This window comes from Cololabis saira, chromosome 21, assembly GCF_033807715.1.
Source record: "Cololabis saira isolate AMF1-May2022 chromosome 21, fColSai1.1, whole genome shotgun sequence".
Lineage (NCBI taxonomy): Eukaryota > Metazoa > Chordata > Actinopteri > Beloniformes > Belonidae > Cololabis > Cololabis saira.
Genome location: NC_084607.1, coordinates 6283246 through 6301103, shown reverse-complemented (window position 1 = coordinate 6301103; position 17858 = coordinate 6283246). Strand labels below are relative to the sequence as shown.

The window sequence follows — 17858 nt, the reverse complement described above, 5'->3', positions numbered from 1 at the left end:
CCATACAGTACCTGCTGAAATGAAGGCTAGAGGGGATTAATGGGAGCATTTAAAAAATTGGTCTAACTTTTGGTCTAAGTAGTTGAGTTACTAACTGAGTTACTTTTTTAATGAAGTAACTAGTAACGGTAACTAGTTACTATTTTTCAGTAACTAGCACAACACTGCCGATCGGTATCGGCCCGATAATGGCCCTATCGGTTTTGATCGGTATTGGAAAATATGATGACGTTTCCAAACAAACCGCGGCCAGCGCCTGCATTCCCACACCTCAGACCGAGACCGACTTCTCTACAAACCATCAACACTGAAAATGGCCTCGCCAGTATGGGAGTTTTACAATGTCCGAAAAGGACAACAAATTTGCAGTTCACAAGGTGTGTACGAGGGAAATACCCTGAGGAGGAATGTTACAAAAGAATTTCAACACAATGAAGCTGATAAGACATTTGAAACTTTCTCACATCAAGGACTATATTGAGTTGCCAAAGTTGGCTGCCGCTAAGGCAGAGAAAGAAAAAGAGCAACCCTGCTAACTCAGCTGAACGTAACAGAGACCTTTAAACGACAGCAAAAAAATAAAGAACTACATCGTAAGGTAATGGATTCATATGCTTTGCTCATCAGCCACTTTCTGTTGTAGAAGACATCGGGTTTAAACGCGTTGTTAGCAGCTTGGATCCGCAGTACGCGCTGCTGCGTCGTAATTATTTCATTGATGAAATTCCGCCGGAGTTATACCAAACAATTTACATCCACAGCCTTATGCAGGACAACAGTCGTGTCAGTCGCTTCACGAGTGACATCTGGATTTCTAGTGTGAGTTTTGCTTCACTCACAAGAGTTTCCTCACACGCAGCGGATGCTATCGCTAAAGCTTTCACAAAGCTTAATAATTCATAATTCTTTTTTATTTTAAGATTTAATTCCTCTATGCCTGAAGGGTGAGGGCCTCCTGGCCGCGTGTCCGGCCCGGACCGGGTGGCCGGGGATTGCCTGGGTCGCGGTCAGCCACGGTCAGCCACCGCCAGATCCCTGGCTGCTTCTTCCCGCGCCGTGGGGGCCCCGCCCGCGGACCCCCTCGGCCGCCGCCGAGGGGGGGCCTCGCAGGCGGTGGGTTGCCTCCCTCCTGCTTCTCCCCTCTGTGGGGTTGCCGGTGGCCTGGGTTCCGGGTTCTTCCTTATCGGCCTCTGGTCTCGCGGGTGGCGGGGTTGCTCCCCCCCTCCCCCACTATAGATACACTTCAGGTAGAGCTTTGTTTGGTTTATTACACACACACACACACACACTCACACACACACACACACACACACACACACACAGCCACTTAGTCACATGCATATACACAAACATACACAGCCACACAAACATATACATACACACACACACACACACACATAGACATACACACTGGCTTGTTCACCTGCATGCTGGCTCTCTAGTTTTTGGGGTTAGGTAGCGGTAGCGATAGCTTAGCTCAGACTGCGATCAGATCTCAAGATTTAGGTCGATTGCTGTTGTTGTTTTGGATGGCTCCGTGCCGGTTTCGTGTTTTGTTTGTGTTTTTTTGTTGCAGATTTCCAGTGCTTGACGTGTGTTTCCGTATGTTCCTGCTTCCTGGATTGGCAGTGGATGTCGTCACCCACCCCCCCCCCCCCCAAAAAAGGGAGATCAGTGATCAGTGATTGGTCCTCAAAATCCTGATCGGTGCATCTCTGGTTAATGAGTTTTACTACCTGGAGCTCCTTTATCTTCTTCTGGAGCTGATTGTTCATCGTTTGCTCATCTGCAATCTTGCTGAGCAGCTGGCTGTTTTCAAACTCCTTCCTGTGAAGACGAGAAGTTCAGTGTCAGTTTGAAGTTTCCTCATCGATGTTGAACGAATCACCGCGCAGCTTACTTCTTAACCTTCTCCTCCGACTGCTGCTTGTCGTTCTCCACGTCCATGAGAGATTCCTGCGTGAGCTTCAGGTCTCCCTCCAGCTTCCTCCGGGTTCTCTCCACATCCATGCGGCTCTTCTTCTCCTGCTCCAGCGAGCCCTCCAGCTGGAAACAGACAAAGTTAGTCAAGTCGCCCAGGCTATCTCTCAGTTTTGAATCAATGTAGATGACTGTTTGCTGGTCTCACTGCGGCGAAAAAGGCTATATTGTCATTGTGGTATAATCCGAATATCTCTTTGACTCACTACTGGATGGCATCCTATCAGAGTATAGCCTCTCTTGAGTGCACTACTGCACGACTTAACAAAGCTAGGCCAGCTACTGTAAAGGCGTGGTCAGGTTTAGCTGATACCATAAGGGATTTCCTCAAAAAAAGGGCTCTCTCTCCTCATTAGGAGTCGTTAGTCAGATATGATACAGTTTGTTCAGGTACCATATTTTTGGGACCATTGGGCGCATATAAACGTCTTTTTTTTTTTTTTTTTAAATGTACTGCGGGCTCAATGACGGAATGCGCACATTGTATTATTGTAAAGGCTGATTTATGGTTCCGCGTTACACCGAGGCAGAGCCTACGGCGTAGGATACGCGGCGACACGCACCGTACGCCGTAGGGCTGCGTCGATTTAACGCGGAACCATAAGGCGGACGTTGTAGTGACCACCATGAGAACGTTAAAGGGGGAAGGGGGCGCGTGCATTGCCCGTGATTGCCCGTCGGCGGCTCCGTGGCGGGACACCTGGAGCGGACGGGGAGACTCGGGCTCGCTACCGAGAAGAATACACCGCAGAGGCGGGCCTGAACGCCGGAGGAATCGGTCGGCGGGCTCCGTCGTTTACTGTTGAAGGATTGTAGATGCATGGGCCGACGTGTCTGCTGGGTTGGACTGTTGTTCGGGCTTTTGCAAAAGCCGGCATCATTTCCGAGGGGCCGCACGGCACGGAAAGTGACTCGGCTTCTCAGCACGGCCAGAGAGCTGCGGGCTCTGCCCGTCGCAGCTGATCAGTTCTCCCGGATCTCAGCGCGATCAGGCTCGGATGAATGCAGACACGGAGGATGACGATTTCGATGGGTTTGATTAATGTAATCACTTAAATAAAGTACAATCAAACTAAGTTTGTGCGGCGCGTGTGTGTGTTGTAAGGCGGCGCTCTGTGTGTTTAGACAGCGCCTTTTCGGTTGGTGCGCCGTATGTGTGTTTTAAATCCAAAAATGACACACAAAACTGAGGGTGCACCTTTCCACACGGCGCGCCGAATGGTCTAACTTTCTTTCTTTCCTAGTCCACTACTGTTTTTTTTTGTTTTTTCTTCGAGAACATGTCCTTTATCTTATTGCTTATTACTGACATGATTATTGATTTGTAAGAATCCACATTGATATCTACGTTTTTATCCTGTTTTATCTTTTATTTCTTGTGTTCTACTGTTAACGAGCCGCGATGTTGTTGTTATTGTCGTTGTCTGTATTGTTTTTGAAAATAAAAAATGTTGATCACAAAAGGCGGCCCGCCGATACTCACGTCATCCACTTGCTGCTCCAGCTTGGCCTTGGCTTTGGTCAGAGAGTTGACTTTGTCCTCCTCGGCCTGCAGGTCGTCCAGCGTCTGCTGCTGGGCTTCCTGCAGAGCCTTCTTCTCCTTGGTCAGCTTGGACATGCCTTCGTCCTGCCCCGCCAGCTCCTCCACCAGGTTTTTCACCTGGACACAGAGGCAGAGACGCCGACTAGAACCGGGGGGGCCATCAATCGGCGATTATTTTATCGATTAGTCGACTAATCTAATGAGTAATTAGACGATTATTCTAATGATTATTTTTCTGTTTGATTAATAAAAACAATAATGTATCAAATAAATATTAAAAATCCTTAAAATATAGTTTATTAAACTATGGAAAAGTATTAGGGCCAAGCAGGAGAAAAATAACCATAATATTTTAGAGGAGGAACATTTTTTTTTCATTATGCGCTTCGAGAAAAAGGTTGAAATGTTGAGAAAAAAGTGGAAATGTCAAGAAAAAAGTGGAAATGTCGAGAATAATGTTGAAATACAATTTCAAGAATAAAGTCAAAATTTCGTGAATAAAGTTGAAATGTTGAGAAAAAAGGCGAATTTTCGACTTTATTCACGAAATTTCAACTTTATTCTTGAAATTGTATTTCAACATTATTCTCGACATTTCCACTTTTTTCTCAAAATTGTATTTCAACATTAATCTCGAAATTTCGACTTTTTTTCTCGACTTTTCGGCTTTTTTCTCGAAGTGCACAATAAAAAAAAATCTTCCCCGCTCAAATATTTTTTCTCCGGCCTGGCCCTAATACTCTTCCGTAATTAAACAACAGTTCTGCAAAGAAAAAGAAAAATATAGAATAAAATGATACAAAAAAAAATGCAGTGCAATGCAAAACATCATGCACTGTGCCATGCAGTGTTTGGCATTGCAATGCAGGTTATCCAAATGTCTCATCTCATCACTTTATGTCTCTGAAAGGTTTTCAGAATAAGAGCAGCACGGCGTTTCATCTCTCATGTACTTGACGGCGACAGTGACCTTGTTTTACCTTGTTTTCGGTGGCGTGTTTCTCCTTCTCCACTTTGGCCAGCGTGATCTCCAGGTCGTCGATGTCTTTCTTCAGCTCGGAGCACTCGTCCTCCAGCTTCCGCTTCTTGGCGGTCAGCTCTCCGTTCATCTCCTCCTCGTCCTCCAGCCGCTCGGCCACCTCTTTGAGTTTGGCCTCCAGCTGGATCTTGCTCTTGATCAGCCCTTCGCATCGCTCCTCTGCGTCGCCGAGGTTCTCAGAATCCTGCAGACGACAGTCAGCGTCAGCATGTATGGAGGATTTTTAATGCCAAAATTAAATAAATAAATGCATCATCAATTAAGGGTGCGAGGGCCCGTTCATCGCTGCTTGCAGTTTTAATTTTTATTGAATTTATCCGTTGCAAATAAAACCTGTCTTCCAATTCATTGCATTTTTCATTGCATTTTTATTTATTTATTTTTGTGGTAGAAGTATCGTATCGGTACTCGGTATCGGCAAGTACACAAATTAAAATACTCGTACTCGGTGTTAAAAAAACAGTATCGGGTCATCCCTAGATTATTATAGACAATTAATTAAAATGGGAATCAAATAAGCATGAATTAATTAAATGTGTCATTAATAAATTAAAATTGGAATGAAATATATCATTAATTAATTAAATGTATTAGTTAATTAACATTGGAATTAATTAAAATACAATTCATTTTAAGTACAAAAATATATTCAATTATTTCAGTATTTAATTAATTAATGGCACATTTATTTAATTAATGACACATTTATTTAATTAATGACACATTTAATTAATGATTTGATGTGCAGGGTAACCAATGAGGTGTTTGGAATCCGCCCACTGAGTTTGACGAGTGAAACTGACAGTTTGACATTTCATGATTCACACGCAACACGAAATCATTAATTACATGTGTCATTAATTAATTAAATGTGTCATTAATTAATTAAATATGTCATTCATTAATTAAATACTGAAATAATTAATTAAATACAGAAATAATTAAATATGTTTTTTTACTTAAAATGAATTGTATTTTAATTAATTAATGACATATTTCATTCAAATTTTAATTCATTAATGACACATTTAATTAATTAATGACACATGTAATTAATGAATGACGTATTTCATTCCAATTTTAATTAATTAATGACACATTTAATTCATTAACAATACATTTAATTAATTAATGATATATTTAATTTCCATTTTAATTAATTAATGACACATTTAATTAATTAATTGATTCATTATGTATTTATTTATTTATTTAATTTTGGCACTAAAAATCTTCCATAACCTTGCAGCCAAAAAGGCCTCCGAGTCGCAGATACTCACGGACTGAACTTGCAGCTGGAGGTTGTTCTTCTCCTGCAGCAGAGAAACCATCTTCTCTTCCAGGTCTTTGCGCTTGGTTTCCGACTTGGCCAGGTCTTCCTTGCACTTGACGAAGTCTTCCTTCATGGTCGCCATCTCCTTCTCCGTCTCGGCGCTCTTCAGGAGCGGCTTGATCTTGAAGAACAGCTTCATCCAGGGCCAGTGTTTCACGTTCATGAATGAGCGCAGGTTGTACTGCAGGATCCACACGCAGTCCCTGAAACAGACCGCACCTTTACCTGAAAGCTTCTTTAAAATCCTTACATTTTTTTCATTCATTTTTCATTTCATTTTATAATATAATAAAAAAAAAATTATAATAAAAAAATAATAATAATAATTTATAAAAAAATTTCAATACAAATACAAATGTTCTTAAATTGTGAATGAAAAGGGAGCAGAAAGAAGAAGAATCTTATCTGATCTGCCCCTTTTTCCAAGAAATAACTTCACAAATAACATAAATTAAAAATACTAATAATAAAAAACAACAACTAAGTGAATAAAAAACTAAAATAAGATAAAATTTAAATTAAATTAAATTACCGCCACATCATATACATTTATAGGACATTATGACACATTAGGACTAGGGCTGCCAGTTTAGCGTGTTAATTGGATTAATTAATTACACTAATTAACGCGTTATGAAAATTAACGCAATTAATTATGAGTGGCAAAATACGCGAGTATTTTAAATTTGGCCCATTGAGGGACCCGTAGGCCGAGGTGAGCAAATCTTTGCTAGGGCCTTTGAACGGCAAGTTTATGTATAAAAAGAAAGAAGACGGGACTATCAACAAGAACGCTGTGATTTGTACATTATTTTAAAAAGAATGTTCCTATCAGCGGAGCTGCTCCAGCCTGAATTATCATTTAAACGCTAAACATGTCCGGACAAGTTCCACTGTAAACGTTACAGCTACTAGTACTTGAACTGCTGTATTGAGTCAGCTTTAGTTTTAATTTTGAATTGAGAGTCTGCTTAAGTGTCTATTTGAGACTCTGCCTTATTTTATTTCTGAATTGTATTTATTTAACTGTATTTGTATTCCATTTTTTGAATAATGCACCTGGCCTAATTGGTTTGCTGATGTGCTTGAGCTTTTTCTTTTGTATTTCATTTATGAAACACACTTCACTAATAAAAATGTGGATTTCAAATCTTCTCTTCTTAGTGTATTCAATGTATTAGTCATGCACTGCGATTTTGTAATGTCCTAGAATCCGAATCCTTTATTTGAGGACCTTTAGCAGATATGAAATTAAAATTAAAATGTGATTAATTAGATTAATTAATTATAAATCCTGTAATTAATTAGATTAATTATATATGTATATATGTATATATAAAATAATATACGATACAAACTAACTAACATGCATTGATGGCTGGTCATGGATCATCAAAGAAGTGACTGGGAAATTACATTTTTGAGTTTAGGATATTGTAGGAGGCTAGTTTAATTATGCATTGATCTTTGTTTATTAATTTTTTGTGTTGTATTTCTTAATTTTTTTGTTATTTCTTTCTTTTCTTATTTTATTTTATTTTAATTTTAAATTTTTAATTTAAATTTTTAATTTTTAATTTTTAATTTTTAATTTTTCTATGGCATATATGATATGATATTGTGAGGAAAGGACAGTACTAAATAAGCGTTCTGCTTCCTCCTGTTCCTTCTCCAACACATTATTTTGCTGTTGTTCTTTATTTCTGGATGACACTGTTAAATAGTTTTGCTTTTATTTTATTTATTAATTTTCTGCTCACCTCCGTGCGATCCAGGTGGAGTATTCCTTCCTCATCACGAAGCCTCGGCACAGAGCTTGAGTCTGCGTCACCAGAGAAGCCAGTTTTTCATCTCGCAGCTCCTCCAGAGTGCCGAGCAGGCCGGCTTTGAAGAAAACCTGCGGCCGTTAACAAAACCACATCCGTAAGGGATTCATCCCTTTATTCACGGCTGCTCTTTAAGGATTGGAGACACGAACCTTGGTTGTACCAAAACGGTACTGCGTGTGGTCGACGTCGATGGAGCCCAGAAGCTTCTCAGAAGCTTTCTTTCCATCGATGAACTGACCCTCGGGGATGGCACTCGCATTCAGGATTCTGTACCTGTTTGGAAAAGACACCGGATAATAACTATTGACGATCGTGAACGATCTAGATCAGGGGTCTTCAAACTTTTTCAGCCCAGGGGACCCTTGGATGAGAGAAAAACAGAGCAGGAACCCCCGCTTGTAATTCTTATTTTTTCCGTTTTTTTTTTAAATGTGTCATGTTTTAAGCCTGGCGTCTAATAACTTTTGAATGTGTTTTATTCTGCTTATATCCCCTTATTAACCAATTCCTGACTGGGTTATTAGCCTACATGTGTTTACGGTTGATGAAACTTTGGCCTCGTCAGACGTGGAAGGAGTAACGTTAGTCCGAGCTGTAACGTTACAATCTCCAGCTTTAGGCTTCGTTATTGTCACTAATTTATCCATCAGGTCTAACTAGTGTTAAATATGAAATAGCCAAGTCAATTTCGCCACGAATTTTCTTTTCTTAAAGTTAGCAAGAAATGTAACTGTTTTCAAACATGGGTTAAAGAAACTGTTATTGAAGGATTATCAAACCTAGGTACAGGAAGGCAATGTCTGGCTATGTGTACAAAACAATGGCAATGTGGGAAATTCAGCACTGGAACACCTGGCATGGAAACAAAACATGGAAACAAAACAAAGTCACTATAAAATGTGTGTGTGTGACATTGAGCTCTATGTATGGTCGGAGGTGTCCAAAGCTCGGGAAGAGATGAAGTCAGTACGAGCGGAGGGGGCAAAGGCGGCTAGAGAGCCAGAGGATGGCGACTAATCAAAATCTGCATTGACACACGCACCTCCATTGCAAAGTGGATTGCATGCAAAAAGAGGCTTGGACATAAAAATAACTGAACAGTGGACACAGTAGTAAATCACAGGAACGGTGATCAGGATGGGTGGACTGGACACGTGTACAAACAAACATGCTATCTGGACTGTGAAGGATGAAATTAGACAAATTGCTATGTGGTAAACTATGTATCTTACTGAATTCTGTTGTTGATGTGATCATGAATCTTACATAGAACGGGGCGGGACTTTGATAAGCGTCAGCTTCTCCCGTACCCTTTTCGTCATGTGCTGAGTATGCAATGTATAATGTTCTGGAGATGAAATGTGTCTATATAAACATGCCGAAATAAACGAAAAATAAAAAAAAAAAAATAGCTAGCTAGCTCCTTTTTCCACTCTAAAGTTGACATTAGTCACATGACTCACGTCAGGGGAATCATTTATGTAGAGTTGTAGACTAAATAGTTATTGTCAAAAGTAGATTATTATCGCCTGTTAACCCTTGTGCTGTCTTCGGGTCCAGGAAGGAGGAAGGGAGGGAGGAAGGAAGGAAGGAAGGAAGGAAGGAAGGAAGGAAGGAAGGAAGGAAGGAAGGAAGGAAGGAAGGAAGGAAGGAAGGAAGGAAGGAAGGAAGGAAGGAAGGAAGGAAGGAAGGAAGGAAGGAAGGAAGGAAGGGAGAAAAGAAGGAAGAAAGAAAAGAAGGAAGGAAGGGAGGAAAGAAGGAAGGGAGGGAGGAAAGAAGGAAGGAAGGGAGGAAAGAAGGAAAGAAGGAAGGAAGGAAGGAAGAAAGAAAAGAAGGAAGAAAGAAAAGAAGGAAGGAAGGGAGGAAAGAAGGAAGGGAGGGAGGAAAGAAGGAAGGAAGGGAGGAAAGAAGGAAAGAAGGAAGGAAGGAAGGAAGAAAGAAAAGAAGGAAGGAAAGGAGAAAAGAAGGAAGGAAGGAAAGAAGGAAGGAAGGAAGGAAAGGAGAAAAGAAGGAAGGAAGGAAAGAAGGAAGGAAGGGAGGAAAGAAGGAAGGAAGGAAGGAAGGAAGGAAAGAAGGAAGGAAGGAAGAAATAAAAGAAGGAAGGAAAGGAGAAAAGAAGGAAGGAAGGAAAGAACGGAGGAAAAAAGGAAGGAAGGAAATAAGGGAGGAAAGAAGAAGGGAGAAGGAAGGAGAGAGCAGGAGGAAAGAAGGAACAGGAGAATTAGGTCATTTTGACCCAAGGACAGTACAAGGGTTAATGGAGTTTTCTCAATCATATATATATATATATATATATATATATATATATATATATATATATATATATATATATATATAGATATATATATATATATATAGATAAATGCTGCTTCCAGTGGGGAGTCCGACCTCTGCTTGAAGTCGGCGTAGAGAATCCTGCTGGGGAATCCCTTGGTGCAGATCCTGATTCCCTCCAGCACGCCGTTGCAGCGCAGCTGGTGGATGACCAGACTGTTGTCCATGATTCCTGCAGAACGGGCGACACAAACAGACGGGCGTCGGACACAGGAGCGAGTTTTCGTAAGGCTGGACTTTAGCTCAGTAGGTTAGCTTTGGTGCGTACCAGGGGTTTTAACCTCGTTGGGAATCAGGCATCGCACAAAGTGAGGATGAGTGCTCCTCAGGTTGGTCATCAGCTTCCCCAGATTCTCCTACAAAGGAACAATTGATAAAAAAGAACGGAATTATATCAAACATAATTCACAATAATAGATTTTATTTATAGACATGTTTCACAGGACTCAAGGACACCTTACAAAAAACATCAACTATGCAAATGACAAAAGAGCAATAGATTAAAACATTGGCAAAATGCCATCAAAATGAAACTGAAATACTGAAATAAATAAACAGTTACAAATGCAACTACTAATATATTTATTTTCTGTTTGTTTGTCTGTTTTGTGTTTTTTTCTCTTTGCAAGTGAGAGCTGCAATGTCAATTTCACTGAACTCGTTTAGCCACTATAAAGACATCTTTTTATCTATAGAGGGTTTGCATTGACGTCACTTCCCCACTGGACAAGCCCTCTTACTCACACCGGGTGGCAAAACATCAGCAAAAATGGCTGCAACTAGTCGGGGAAACTGTGGAGAAGACGGGATAACAGCTGATTATCGGCTTAAATTAAAGGCAGTTTGACTTGACAGTGACCCGTACAGTTTCCCCAAGAACCAGTGGTCCATGGACATTAATATTTGGTACAGTTACCAAGAACCAGTGGTCCATGGACATTAATATTTGGTACAGTTACCAAGAACCAGTGGTCCATGGACATTAATATTTGGTACAGTTACCAAGAACCAGTGGTCCATGGACATTAATATTTGGTACAGTTACCAAGAACCAGTGGTCCATGGACATTAATATTTGGTACAGTTACCAAGAACCAGTGGTCCATGGACATTAATATTTGGCCACAAATCGAGTTTCCTGATATTTATATGTACTTAATTTCTACGCCGGGGAAATACACGAAGCAAATCTTGAAGGCATACAAAAATCTTGACGCTTGGTCCTCCTTCAAGGCAGGATTTGTTGGCGAAATTTAAGTGATGAGGACACCGAACTTTATGGTTTGATCTTTTAACGTTAGCTACACAAAAATCCAACATTACCTGATACAAAATGGGAACCACAAATCCACGTTTCGGTGTCTGGAATCCAGTTGTTTCTGTGAATTGCAGCGATCCATTTGTCTCTCTTAAGCTTATTTTTCAGCAGTCTGAAAAACGATAACTCCAATTTCTTGCTAAATCTATGAGTACAGTCGATCGCACAACAGCTCTTTCCCATTTTAGATGTTTTCCAGTTGCTCAAACTGAAAGTTTACGCTGCCACTCAGTCTTTCTGCCTGTGGACAAACCCACTTGGGCCCATATTTCCAGCCCACTTCTAACCCATATGAACCCATTAAGTCTAGGCTAATACATGAGGAATAAATGCAGTCTTCACAAATGATTGTCAGTAAACGTGACCATATTAACCTTCTTCAAAATGGAAACAGCTTATTGTTCTTCCTACCCTGAAAACAGCAGACACCGTCTGAAACGAGCCACCCTTCTTCTTTCCGCCTTTCTTCGCTTTGTCCCCACCCGAATCTACAAGAACGGTAGTAATTAGTTTGTGTCTGCCAAAGCTGGACCCCAGCCCTGCCCTTTAGAAACGCCGTACCTCCTTCTGCACCAGCAAAGGAGGCGTACAGGTACGACAGCAGTTTCGTCGACGACTTCTGGTACAGCTGCACCACCGACTCGTTCAGCGGGTCCTTGTTCTTATCCAGCCAGCCGGAGATGTTGTAGTCCACCGTGCCGGCGTAGTGCACCAGGGAGAAATGAGCCTCGGGCTTGCCTTTGACAATCTTCGGCTTTTGGAAAGCATTGTTTTTTCCAAGATGCTGGTCATACAGTTTGTTCTTGAAGGAAGTGTTTGTGGCCTTGGGGAACATGCACTCCTCTTCAAGGATGGAGAAGATGCCCATTGGCTGTTGAGCGCAACATGGGAGCATGTGAGATATTTGGGTCGTGTCCAGAATAAAGTCTCTGCGTTAGGGATGGGCGGTATGGACTAAAAAATGTATCACGATAATTTCTGGCATTTATCCCGATAACGATAAAAAAAATAACAATACAACGGGAATTTATCCTTTTCTTTCTTTCTTTCTTTCTTTCTTTCTTTCTTTCTTTCTTTCTTTCTTTCTTTCTTTCTTTCTTTCTTTCTTTCTTTCTTTCTTTCAGGCTAATTTCTTTCTTTCTTTCTTTCTTTCAGGCTCATTTCTTTCTTTCTTTCTTTCTTTCTTTCTTTCTTTCAGGCTCATTTCCTTCTTTCCTTCTTTCCTTCCTTCCTTCCTTCCTTCCTTCCTTCCTCCCTCCCTCCTTTCCTTCCTTCCTTCATTCCTTCCTTCCTTCCTTCCTTCCTTCCTTCCTTCCTTCCTCCTTTCCTTCCTTCCTTCCTTCCTTCCTTCCTTCCTTCCTTCTTTCCTTCCTTCCTTCCTTCCTTCCTTCCTCCCTCCCTTCCTTCCTTCCTTCCTTCCTTCTTTCCTTCCTTCCTTCCTTCCTTCCTTCCTCCCTCCCTTCCTTCCTTCCTTCCTCCCTCCCTCCTTTCCTTCCTTCCTTCCTCCCTTCCTTCCTTCCTTCCTTCCTTCCTTCCTTCTTTCCTTCCTTCCTTCCTTCCTTCCTTCTTTCCTTTCTTCCTTCCTTCCTTCCTTCCTTCCTTCCTTTCCCTCCTTCCTTCCTTCCTTCCTTCCTTCCTTCCTTCCTTCCTTCCTTCCTTCCTTCCTTCCTTTCTTTCTTTCTTTCTTTCCTTCCTTCCTTCCTTCCTTCCTTCCTTCCTTCCTTCCTTCCTTCCTTCCTTCCTTCCTTCCTTCCTTCCTTCCTTCCTTCCTTCCTTCCTTCCTTCCTTCCTTCTTTCCTTCCTTCCTTCCTTCCTTCCTTCCTTCCTTCCTTCCTTATTTCCTTCCTTCCTTCCTTCTTTCCTTCCTTCCTTCCTTCCTTCCTCCTTTCCTTCCTTCCTTCCTTCCTCCCTTCCTTCCTCTTCTTTCCTTCCTTCCTTCCTTCCTTCCTTCCTTCCCTCCTTTCCTTCCTTCCTTCCTTCCTTCCTTCTTTCCTTCCTTCCTTCCTTCCTTCCTTCTTTCCTTCCTTCCTTCCTTCCTTCCTTCACGTACATTGTGCATGGATTTAACACAGAACCATAAATCAGTTTTACACAAAAACGTCATCAACGTGAATTTATCGTTTCTACTGCGAAATGACAAATTCTTACCGTGGGGAATTTTTTGGACGGTTTATCGTAAACGGTAAAACATCACCCATCCCTACTCTGCGTTAGTCGCAGCTTCGTCCTACCTTTTCGATGAGCTCGATGCAGGCTGCCAGGTCCATGCCGAAGTCAATGAACTCCCAATCGATCCCTTCCTTCTTGTACTCTTCTTGCTCCAGCACAAACATGTGGTGGTTGAAAAACTGTTGCAGCTTCTCGTTGGTGAAGTTAATGCAGAGTTGTTCCATGCTGTTGAACTGCAACAACAAATCAGCGATAATGTTTGACAATAAAACGCCAAAATACGTCCAAAAGATGGAGAACTGGGAGGTGAAACTCACATCAAATATTTCAAATCCAGCGATGTCCAACACGCCGATGAAGAACTGCCTGGGCTGCTTGGTGTCCAACATCTCGTTGATCCGGATCACCATCCACAGGAACATCTTCTCGTAGACGGATTTGGCCAGAGCCCCAACTGCGTTGGAGACCTGGTGAGGTAAAACAGTCCCGTCGGAAATGTTGAGATTGATAACTGTTTGGCGTCTATCGTCGCCACGGTAACGCTTTTGACTGAGAAAAGTAAGGCGCGTCGTCGCAGGATCGAGACGCACATTTTGATGTATAACACACCTGGGTGCACGTTACGGTTCGGAAGAAGCGGCCGAAGAAATGGCATAAATTGCGCCAAAATGACACGATTAATTCAAAATGGCCGACTTCCTGTTGGGTTTCGGGCAAGACTCTAAGAGACTTTTCTTTAAGTTGCGACATGATACAGGTGTGTACCGATTTTCGTGCATGTACGTCAAACCGTATTGTGGGGCTTGAGGCGCAAAGTTTTCTAGGGGGCGCTGTTGAGCCGTTAGGCCACGCCCATTAATGCAAACCATGAAATATCACATTTTTCGCCAGGCCTGGCTGGCGTGCACAATTTGGTGACTTTTTGGGCACGTTTAGGGGGAAAAAAGGCCCTCGTTTCGTCGGAAGAAGGAAAATAACGAGAAAAAAAAAAAAATTCCTGCAGATACAATAGGGCCTTCGCACTGTCAGTGCTCGGGCCCTAATTAGAGTGACTGGCTGTGGGTTGGGCTGGAAGGATCCGAGGAAAAAGCTCAGTTAAGCAGCAAGCAATCTAGACGATCACAGCCTTGCAGTCCCCTGGGCCCGGTTTTTCAAAAGGTTTAATCCGGATCAAATTGATCCGGATTTAGTAACCCTTTTTTTTTGCTATCCAAGATCACGTAATCCAGCTTACTTTTGAGCCGGTTTTTCAAAGCAACATCGGATTGGATCAATCTGATCCGGATAGAAACTTTTCAGGATCACCAAATCTGGATAACCAGTGCTCAAATAGGGTAGGAAACCTCCTGCATTCTGCCAGAATGAGCAAACAGGACGTGCAACAAGGGAATAGTTAGACACTATTTCTGATTTGGATTTGTTTTGGATTTCAAAAACCAGTGATGCCATTGCCATTGCTTTGTTATTCTGTTTTATCATTGCATGCATCACTAAAAAATCATCTAAAAACAAAACAAAAATATTTTTGATTGTGATGAATTATAATATTATAATTAGTGACAGAATGATATATATTATTTGTGGTCAATATTGACAGCTGTTTGGGGGATTATTTTATGAGGCCAAACTCTTTCTACTTTGCTGTAGGCCTATACTGAAAGGCTGAATACGTTATAACCTACCTAATCACTGTAGCCTGACGGATGAACAAATCAAATTAAAACCTTATGAATAAATAGGATATCTTGTAGGCTATACTGCATGATCCAAATATAGTGTTATTTGATACAATTTTAAAGTTTCATTACATTTTGGGCCTGAAATCTACGCTGAATCCACCCTTCTGATGGGATCAGTTTAATCACGATTTTTTGGATCAAAGTGATCCCAATCCTACTAAAAAGTTTTGAAAAACCCAAACTGAAGGTTTGATCCAGATCAAAACCAGGATTGGATTACGTGATCTAATCCGATTACGTAATCCGTTTTGTCTTTTGAAAAACCCATTTTCATGATTTGATCCAATCCCTTATCCAAAATCCGAGCGGATTACTTTTGAAAAACCGGGCCCTGGTGCTCATCACAGCTGGAAGCTGACTCCTCCTGACTCCGCCTGACTCCTCCTGACTCCTCCTGACTCCTCCTGACTCCTCCTGACTCCGCCTGACTCCTCCTGACTCCTCCTGACTCCTCCTGACTCCGCCTGACTCCTCCTGACTCCTCCTGACTCCTCCTGACTCCGCCTGACTCCTCCTGACTCCTCCTGACTCAGCCTGACTCCTCCTGACTCCTCCTGACTCCGCCTGACTCCTCCTGACTCCTCCTGACTCCTCCTGACTCCTCCTGACTCAGCCTGACTCCTCCTGACTCCTCCTGACTCCGCCTGACTCCACCAGCCGACCCACCCTCCAGGTCGGCCATCCTTTCAGATTGACAAAGTTTGCCTGAAGCTGCAAGGATGCATCATTTCTGGTTGTCAACGGTTACGTACCTGCGGGACGGTCTGGCCCTTGGTGACGTATTCATTCCCCACTTTGACTCGGGGGTAGCAAAGACCTTTCAGCAGGTCGGCCGAGTTCAGCCCCAAGAGGAAGGCGACTTTGTCTGCCACTGAGAGCCAAACAGCACATTTTAGTTCACATCGGCATCATTACTGTGCATTCACACCATGAGCAACAAAAATCGCCTGTGGACGCTCAGGACGCTGCACTGGTGCAGGTGGTGCTCTGCAGAACTGGAGGGAAAAAAGTCTATATAGCCTACATATATCTATATCTATATATATGTATATGTATAGTTCAGGAAGTTCAGGTAAAAACATTTATTTCAGGTAGAAACATTTAGTTCTCGTAAAAAACATTAAGTTCAGGTAAAAAACATTTAGTTCAGGTAAAAACATTTAGTTCAGGTAAAAATATTTAGTTCAAGTAGAAATATTTAGTTCTGGTAAAAACATTTAGTTCAGGTAGAAATATTTAGTTCAGGTAAAAACATTTAGTTCAAGTAAAAACATTTAGTTTAGGTAAAAACATTTAGTTCAGGTAAAAACATTTAGTTCAAGTAAAAACATTTAGTTCAAGTAAAAACATTTAGTTTAGATAAAAACATTTAGTTCAGGTAGAAACATTTAGTTCAGGTAAAAAACATTTAATTCAGGTAGAAACATTTAGTTCAGGTAAAAATATTTAGTTCAGGTAGAAACGGCAGTCACGTCAGCAGAAATGTCAGTTTGCTAGATGAAATATATTAATTCCTGATAAAATAAGTTTGTGTGCAGCTCTGCTCATGTGTGCATGTGAATGAGTGTAGGTTTGTACACGAAAGTACAACGTGCATTGACACTTCGGGAATCCTGGTCTGTGATTGGACGCTGCCTCGGCGTCGCCGCTGCTCATTTGCATAAAGTTGAGATTCTCTCACCTTCAAATTGACGCCCCGACGCCTCGTGCACCGAGCTGTCATAGACAATGAATGGTTACTGGTTAAAAAGGTTTAGAGGACTCACCCTCAGTGCCGTCGGGCTCGGCTTGCTCCTCCCGCTGCTTCTGCTTGAACTTCATGTTCCCATAATGCAGCACGGCCCCCGTGAGCTTGTAGATGGAGAGTTTCTCTTCATTGTTGAAGCCCAGGGTGTCGATGGCACTCTGTAAAACACCAGAGATAACCAAATGAAACGTGCTGACGCGGTCCGTTAGAGGAGCTGAGGCCACGTTTCCACATAGCCAGGTATTTACAAAAACGGATATTTCCCCCTCTACGTTTTGAAAAAATACCATCATTTACACGAACAAATAAATAGCTGTTAAGGTGCTATGAGCAGCCAAACCTGCAGGGGGCAGTGTAACGAGAAGATAAAGTCATGCTAGCCAATCAGAATCCTGGAAAAAAACATCAACAAATGACACAAGTAACTTCCAGTTACTTCCAAGATGAACGAGAGTCTTTCGTTTGGAGTGACAGAGAAGTGGAGTTACTTCTCAACATTTTGACTTTTTTCACAAAATTTCAACTTTTTTCTCAAAATTTCAACTTTTTCTCAAAATTTCGACTTTTTTCTCGACTTTTTTCTCAAAATTTCAACTTTTTTCTCAACTTTTTCTCAAAATTTCAACTTTTTTTTCAAAATTTCAACTTTTTTCTCAAAATTTCAACTTTTTTTTCAAAATTTCAACTTTTTTCTCAAAATTTCCTCTTTTTTCTCAAAATTTCAACTTTTTTTTCAAAATTTCAACTTTTTTCTCAAAATTTCCTCTTTTTTCTCGACATTTCATCTTTTTTCTCAAAATTTCTCAAAAACGGATATTTCCCGCTCC

General features: G+C 41.5%; 1 protein-coding gene across 1 annotated transcript in view; it reads right to left on the bottom strand.

The window, feature by feature from the left end:
- Positions 1 to 17858, bottom strand: part of LOC133422549 (myosin heavy chain, fast skeletal muscle-like) — a 56264-nt gene that overhangs the window by 27504 nt on the left and 10902 nt on the right. Inside the window, exons 10-24 of the mRNA XM_061712570.1 lie at positions 17051 to 17223; positions 16037 to 16155; positions 13863 to 14012; positions 13608 to 13778; positions 11938 to 12247; positions 11788 to 11864; positions 10327 to 10414; positions 10113 to 10230; positions 7874 to 7997; positions 7656 to 7792; positions 5843 to 6098; positions 4504 to 4746; positions 3464 to 3640; positions 1901 to 2046; positions 1737 to 1827 (exon numbers count right to left, since the gene is read on the bottom strand). Coding sequence (XP_061568554.1) covers positions 1737 to 1827; positions 1901 to 2046; positions 3464 to 3640; positions 4504 to 4746; positions 5843 to 6098; positions 7656 to 7792; positions 7874 to 7997; positions 10113 to 10230; positions 10327 to 10414; positions 11788 to 11864; positions 11938 to 12247; positions 13608 to 13778; positions 13863 to 14012; positions 16037 to 16155; positions 17051 to 17223 — 2380 coding nt within the window. The remainder of the gene's footprint in view (positions 1 to 1736; positions 1828 to 1900; positions 2047 to 3463; positions 3641 to 4503; positions 4747 to 5842; positions 6099 to 7655; positions 7793 to 7873; positions 7998 to 10112; positions 10231 to 10326; positions 10415 to 11787; positions 11865 to 11937; positions 12248 to 13607; positions 13779 to 13862; positions 14013 to 16036; positions 16156 to 17050; positions 17224 to 17858) is intronic.